Genomic DNA, 8,075 nt, shown 5'->3' on the forward strand with positions numbered 1-8,075 from the left:
AGGGCAAAATGAGAATAAAAAGTGATAACAAAAAATACTATTCATTTTAAGATTGATACTTTTATATATAAGAAGATATACTCCACCATATGCGAATTTCAATGCTTACAACAACTCCTTTAATTTGTAAATTTTAAAATCTCTTAATTGAATATAGTCATTTATTTTTTAAAAGTTTTTAACATGAATCAAAAGTCGACACATAACAGTTTTATTTAACATGCATCTCATTAAAAATAATGAATATAAATAAAATTGGTTTTTAAATCCAAAAATAAAAAAGAATCAAATTTTTTATTGAATGGAAACATAAAACAAGTCATTTTTTTGTTTTTATTATCTTTTTTTTAAATATATTATTTTTATTACTTGTACAAAATTCTTGAATTTTTAGAATCTTTGATTAATTATTATTATTTTAATGAAAGAATAAACGTAAAAGAAAAATATTACACCAATTTTAATATTTTATTGGTTAATACGCATCGTTAAAAATTTATAAAATACACTACAGGGGCAAGGATTAGATTGCGAGTTTATTAACGTTCTAAAATGAATCTTGTCTGATTCTGCAGTTCCCCTTTGTTTAACTGCTCCTAGTCTTTTGAGGGAGCAGCTGTGACTAGGGTTCCTGAAATGGCTTCTACGGATCGGAAGCAAGGTAGTGGGTTTTTGGCGTCCATCGCTACCAGTCTGACGAATTTCGGTTCCGCCATGACCAAATCAGTCAACGGGTACAACCATCGCTCTAATTTGATCTTTAGCTAGAATTTTCAGTTTTTTCTTTCAATTCTTGACTTGATTTGCTATGATCAACTTAGTAGTGTGCCTTAAATTTTCTGTACCGGTCCTTTCATTCTCGTCGTCATTATTATAATTACACTGTTAACAATTTAAGAATATTGATAGAGCCTCTTAAACAAGCGCTAATCCTTAGTAGTTTGAATGCCTCTTTTATCATTTGTGTACCTAATCCTGGACGTGCAAGGAATCGAGACGGCGAGTGGTGACCCCTATCAGCTTGAGCCCCCTAGGTCTTACCGCAAAAAATGAAGCAGAAATAATTGTTACATAGACTTTATGAGTGCTTTAAGTAGCACTCGTATCATGGGAGAACGAATACCATATGTCTATTTATTTCGGAATCACACACTTTGTGGTTCGTTCCCTTATTTTATCCTTTCACTTCATGCCCCTTCTTTCTTACCTGTTCATGTACTGCGGTTTGGATTTTTATAAGTTCGTGCCGATAATGATGAAAGGATTTATTATTATGGTTTGCTACTGTGTGATTAGAAAAGCTCACCGTGTGCATCGAACACACAAGTTCCATGCGTTTTTTGACAAGATATATTTTCTTATGCTATACAGGTTACTGGGTCATGAAGGCCTGGAAGTTGTTAATCCAGAAGGAGGCACTGAAGATTCTGAAGAAGAAGCAAAAAGAGGCAGATGGAGACAGGAGGTACACTGCTTTCTGCATTATGCTGGTCCCATCTTACATATATTCATGGGCATTGCCTATTTTCTTTCTATTCAATAAAGATTATTGCTAATCAAAAAAAATCTTACATATATTCAGTAGAAAATAGAGAAGCCAATTCCCAAGTGCATTGGTTATAATATGGTGTTGAACTTATTAAAAAAAATATGGTGTTGACCATATGTGGTAACGTTTAACTTTGGAATATTAAGTAAAGCTGCACCTTGTTGCATTTGCGACCTTTTAAGCAACTAAAAAACATATAGAATTATGTTATTTGATAGTTATGTGATGTAATAATGAAATAGTTAATTTGATAACGGAAATAATAGAAGTACTCTTTTTCATGTTAGTTATGTGTAGGCATGCATCTCATTTCTCAACATGTTTTTTTTAATAGGATCAGGATGGTTATTGGAAAATGATGCAAAAGTATATAGGCTCTGATGTCACATCATTGGTGACACTTCCAGTACTTATTTTTGAGCCAATGTCCATGCTGCAGAAAATGGCGGAGGTTTGTGTTAATTGTGTTTTAGCTGCATTGCCGGAAGCTTTTTCTTTATTTCATGCTGTTGATGAAAATTAAAAATTCTTGAATGTTCATTACAGCTTATGGAATACTCCTATCTGTTAGATCTGGCAGATGAATGTGAGGATCCCTACATGCGATTGGTGTATGCAGGTAAGCATTCGTTTGCATATTTCACTGTGGCAATGTGTGCATGCGCATGTGTGATCTGGGACTTATATTTCACTGGTTGCAGCATCATGGTTTATTTCTGTCTATTGTGCAATCCAAAGAACCTGGAAGCCATTTAATCCAATCCTTGGTGAGACTTATGAAATGGTTAATCACGGCGGCATTACATTTATAGCAGAACAGGTAAGTTTTCTGAGTATCTTGTTTTTTTTCATGATGTTTTCTGGAAGTAGAAGTTTTTTAATCTCTGATTGATCTGTGGATATTATTGATGAGTGGATATTGATGGGTGACCGGTATTTTTACAATTCTCATCTACTAAGAGCTGCAATGTCTATGCTACCTAGTTTTAACATGCTCCACAAATTAATTTTCCTTTCAGGTTAGTCATCACCCTCCAATAAGTGCTGGACATGCTGAGAATGAACATTTCATTTATGACATAACTTCGAAGGTGAAAACCAAATTTTTAGGGAACTCACTTGACATCTATCCTCTTGGAAGGTAAGCATCTTTGCTTTGTTAGCAATATTGCCATAATTTTGTTTTGAAAATTATAATATCTTATGTCAGTTTGTCAAACTCGATAATATAAAATGCTTCATGTTACTACAACAAATTTGAGGTTGTTTTCACTGCACTTACTGTGCTTTTAAGAAAGGTGGGCTATAAACATCACCCCTTGGGTACTTTGTGTTCAAGTGCGAGTTATTGTCCTAGTTTTCACTTCGCCAGGAACTGAAAACATGTTCCATTTGACTGTCATGTGGGAATGTGCGATTGTATTTTGTACAATTCTGTTGGGTAAATCTTTTTACAGTGGTTGCATTTTTTGTTCTTATTATCAAGCTGGCATTATCTTAAGCAATGACTTCTTCTCAACATACTAATTTGTGTAAAAAAAACTGTGTGACAAGTTTGCTTAACTTTTATTACATGTTTGGATGCAGGACACGAGTAACACTCAAAAGAGATGGTGTAGTCCTAGGTTTGGTACCTCCTCCAACAAAAGTCAACAACTTAATCTTTGGGCGAACTTGGGTTGACTCACCAGGGGAGATGATCTTGACGAATTTTACCACTGGAGACAAAGTTGTGCTGTATTTTCAACCATGTGGCTGGTTTGGGTATAACTTATTTCCTTTCAAGTGGTTTTGATTTCTCCTGCTGGCATACATATAGTGCAGATATAGCATACTGAATGTCTAAGCTACAAACTGGCCTTATGTGAACAGTTTTACATGCAAGAGGCAGGAGTTGTTTTCTCCTTTTGTTGCCAGTAGTACGCTTGTCTCCCTCCTTCCGTAGCAGCATGTCTCTCAAGAAATGCCATATGCGCGTACTTGCATTATTTATTTCCTGTGTGCTAATAGTCTCTCCAAATCATGCCTGGATACACTTAATACACTCAGGATGGGTTGACCGGTATAGAAGCTTGATTGTTGCTTTAAAAATTCTTTGACTGGCATTATATGTCTGTAGTTCATCACTCAATTTATGCTCTTTGTTTTTCTTTGATAACCTGACTGACATTTTCTGCAGAGCTGGTCGCTACGAAGTGGATGGATATGTATATAATGCGGCTGAGGAACCCAAGATTCTGATGACTGGAAAGTGGAATGAGTCAATGAGTTATCAACCCTGTGACCTGGAAGGGGAGCCTCTTCCTGGCACCGAACTGAAAGAGGTTAGCTCTTCCAATATTCATGGCTCTTATCTAAAAAATATTCTTGGCTCTTTATTATCTGTTGACTGGTTACATGGATGCCTTGCTAATGTTTTAGTAGTATGCCCCTTTAACTATGTAGTTGTATTTTTCAATACGTGTGCAAAGTCTGTGGGCTGTAACACCTTTTTGGTGCTTCTTGCCTCGCTAGACCTTGAGCTTGTTTTCTTGTTATAGATAGCGATATGAAAACAGGGCTAGTCATTGAGGCAGATATTGATCGTTCTTTGGTGGTGTCAATGTGGGGAGTTTATGTCTTTTCAATGGTTTTGCCCCTAAGAACATTGGCTATACATCTTTATATTCTTTTGTTACCTATTAAAAAACAAAAAAGTAAAACACATCCTTTCTGTGCTGCCATGGCCATCAGTTTGGACCTTGGCCTCAAGGTGTCAATAATTATTGGCGGCTATGATGTTCTTATTGCCTGTATTTTTTAAAAGTCTATTGAAGTTGTCTAGATGCAAATAATTAGATAATCCGATTTGTGTGCTGCTAAATTTTGATGTTTTAAACCATGTGCACACACACGGGGAACACACACAATATAGTTTATTAAATCGAAACAAAACGGTATCTTTCAGGCATAGTTCTCTTACTTAGTCTAACATGCAATCCTGCTGTAGTTTTGAGAATTTGTCGATTGTGATACTTAGCCATATGTGCGAGCTGAGTGCTGTTGAACTTGTTATTGTGACCTGTTGATGAGCTTCGTTTTTATTGGGGCTTGATCTGCTTCAGAGTTCTTTTAGTCCTAAAAAAAGGTATAGATTACAAAGAAGCAAATGACTTATTTTCCCAAAGGGAAGCAGAATATCTTGCACTTAAACACCTTCGTACTTCATTTTCCTTATGAACTGGATTGCGTTGTTTTGGATGTCTTCATATTTACAATCTTTTGGAGGGACTGTATATACTTTCTTTGCTTTCATGACCCAGAGTTTTGGAATCAAATACTGAGATGATCATACTGTAGAATCACCTCATGATTTATTTTGCATAGAAGTCTGCATTCTGCCATTATGAATATAGGTCAAGAGACTTTCATTCTCATGACATATATATAGTTCGATGAGATGATGTTTAATATGTAGTTCTCCCTTAATTCTTGGCTGTTGTTTTTCATAAGCTTTTCTGGTAGCACTAGAATGCAAATAATTTCGTGAAATCTTATTGGGATTATGCAACTGTTCCATTCTGCAGGCTTGGAGAGTTGCTGATGCTCCGGAAAACGACAAATTCCAGTATACGCATTTTGCACACAAGTTAAACAGCTTTGACACGGCTCCCAATAAGGTATTGGAATCAGATTCTCGTCTGCGTCCTGATAGATATGCACTCGAGAAAGGTGACCTATCACAAGCTGGTTTTGAAAAGAGCAGGTCAGATCTTCTCTCTCTCGTACACAAATAGTTTATAGACAATGATAATTGTGGACCCTGTCTGCTCAGAAAAAAGGAAAAATTTTTGGAGTCTACCAGTGTTCACCAATGGCGGTGCTGTGCTCATGTGTAGAGTCCTCTGATTTTAGACCTGCACAACAAATGCACTCTGTTAGCCGTCTACACTATGTCTGGTGCCCTGTGTTAAGCAATTAAAACTGTCAACTGTTACCCATTTACCCCTTAGGGTGAGAAACATGCTTCTCTATTTTTTGAAATCTGCCTAGGAAAATACTGCTCTTCCCGCCGGGAGCTACAGTTGAGGCTTTTATTATTATTATTATTATTATTTACTTAATAATTAAGTACATGTTTTTTAATAATGTTGTGAATTTAAAAAAATATATATTTAGAAGTATTAAAAAATATATGTGAAAAAAAAACCAGAAGCAACTAGTGGGAGCCTCCAACGGTGGCTGGAGCCACCCATCTCCCTATTCTCCATTGAAACAATGGGATCTCAATAGAAGTATTTCATTGAAAACAATGGGAGCTCTCAGTGGTGGTTGTAGAGCCACCTATGAGTGTTAAATCGTGTTAACGGGTCGTGTTTGTGTCGTGTCAAAACATATATATTATACCCATATGGGTAAACTTGAAACCGACCAGTTAAGTTTATCATGTCAAAATATCAAATCCTAACATGACACATTAACATAACGAGTTGTGTCGTGTCAAGCCATTTCAACCTGTTTATAGAAATGAATTGAATAGACCTGAAATTAACTAGTTTAATCTTATTAAATTTAGTATAATTTTATATAAATATTAAAATCACAATATCTATCAAAATTATAAAAATAATTGTAAGTCCAAAATTACAATTTAAATGATAAAAATATCCAAATTAAAATTCTAAAAATGTTACTTTTAAGTATAAGGGTATAATTATAACTTTAACTTTTTTAACAGGTTATAACATGTCAAAATGGGTTGACCCAACCCGTTAAACAATCATGTCTTAACGGGTCAATCCGTTTTGACCCGAACCCGTTAAAACTAAATCCAAACTCGCAATTATTGTGTCGTGTTCGTATTAGGTTAACGGATCGTTTCACATATTACCACCCCTAGCCATCCATCTCCCTGTTCTCCACAGAAACAATAGGATCCCAATAGAAGTGTTTCATTGAAAATTATTGAAATAGAGTAAAGACTTCTATACTCATGGGGTGAAGTTTTTTATTGGTGAATGGATTATTTACTTATTCTTTCTAGCTGGGAGGAGAAAATAATTCTATTTTTTTTTTGGTTTGGCTGTTCTTTCTTCAGACTGGAGGAGAGGCAAAGGAGTGAAAAGAGAAACAGAGAGGCTAATGGCCATGAGTTCACTCCAAGATGGTTTGACCTCACCAGTGAAATCAGTCCTACACCTTGGGGTGACTTGGAAGTATACAGTTTCAATGGTAAATACGCTGAACACCGGGCTGCTGTTGTTGATAGCGTCGATGAGACTGACGTTACATCAACAGAGTTCAACCCCTGGCAATACCAAAATTTGGCCAATCAATGAATGATGTATTTTATTATATGTATTCCCCTTGTGTGTTTAGCGGCTGCTAAATATCGTGGCAGAAATTTCGAAAGTTTATATGCACTGTCGCTTTATCCAATAATTTTTGTTTTTTTATTTTTATTTTCGTTTTTTATTTTCCTTCAATTGTCACTATCCTGGCCTTTAGTTGCCATGGTCTGAAGTCTGAAGATAAGATATATTATCCTTGGAAAAGTTATTTTTCTTCACGAGTTATATCTATTTGCAATAAGTATTTTTATTTTTTTTTCTGCAATGTGTATTCTATGATACAAAAAATTATATTTTCAACTATTAAAAGTTTTGTGAAATTTAGACTTTAAACTAATGAAAAATTCGTAATATACATCTAATAAGATTTCAGTAAACAAAAGGATAAAAGGACAAAAGAAAATAACCTTGACACAAAATTTTAATAAAATGGCAATAAATCTATTTTTATGTAGAATACACTTGGTTATCATCGATTTCCTTTCCCTCTTTCCCTATTTTTCACCTCCTTCTCAAGGTCACTCTCCCTGCTCTGCCGCACGACTATCTCTCTTTATTGTCCGCGAAAAACACCCCAACTACGTCTCAAGGTTGTGCAGAAGCTGCCGCCAGCCACTTCAAACAGCGTTGGACGCCACCTCCTTCGTGAAAGGTCTCAAAAGGTCTTAATCTTTGCATAAACTTGGTTTTGTGGTTTTGTTCACACATGCGATCAACATTTGTATGGTAAATTGGTAATAAAAAGGTCTTCCCCCCGCTCTATCTGTCTGCGCATTAGCAGCAAGATCAGGAAGATATGGCCATTGGAGAGAAGCCATTGAAGAGAGAGGTACGTACTGAGAATGTGGAGAATGTGAGGTAGCTGAGAATTGGTGCCATGGTGGATGACTTGCTGGCTAGCTAGTAGCTGAAGAAAAATGGAGTTGCAGAGAGAGAGAGAGAGAGAAAAGGAGAGATTGGTATGTTGATGCATGCAATTCTCGGCGTGCAATGCTTCTACGGCCACCAATTCGATTCATTACTAGTCTAGAAAGCTGGAGAAGTACTTTCTGTACATAAAATGTGGGTAACAGCAACAAAAAATGAAAGAATTTAACCCAAGTTAGAGTTATTTTACGCGCACGAACGTGTGAAATAATGGCGAACCCACTTCCTCCAATGTATTAAATAAAAACAAAAAACAAAAAAACAAAAAT

General features: G+C 35.7%; 1 protein-coding gene across 1 annotated transcript; it reads left to right on the plus strand.

Moving 5' to 3' along the window:
- Positions 1-524: 524 nt before the first annotated feature.
- LOC122277447 (oxysterol-binding protein-related protein 3A-like) lies at positions 525-7,104 on the plus strand. The gene is made up of 10 exons (XM_043087423.1): positions 525-734; positions 1,372-1,465; positions 1,884-2,000; positions 2,096-2,168; positions 2,251-2,369; positions 2,569-2,690; positions 3,137-3,313; positions 3,729-3,873; positions 5,116-5,294; positions 6,627-7,104. The coding sequence occupies exons 1-10, from the start codon at positions 637-639 to the stop codon at positions 6,865-6,867; spliced, it is 1,365 nt and encodes a 454-aa protein (XP_042943357.1). The 5' UTR covers positions 525-636; the 3' UTR covers positions 6,868-7,104.
- Positions 7,105-8,075: the final 971 nt, after the last annotated feature.

The sequence above is a fragment of the Carya illinoinensis genome, chromosome 9, assembly GCF_018687715.1.
Source record: "Carya illinoinensis cultivar Pawnee chromosome 9, C.illinoinensisPawnee_v1, whole genome shotgun sequence".
Classification (NCBI taxonomy): Eukaryota; Viridiplantae; Streptophyta; class Magnoliopsida; order Fagales; family Juglandaceae; genus Carya; species Carya illinoinensis.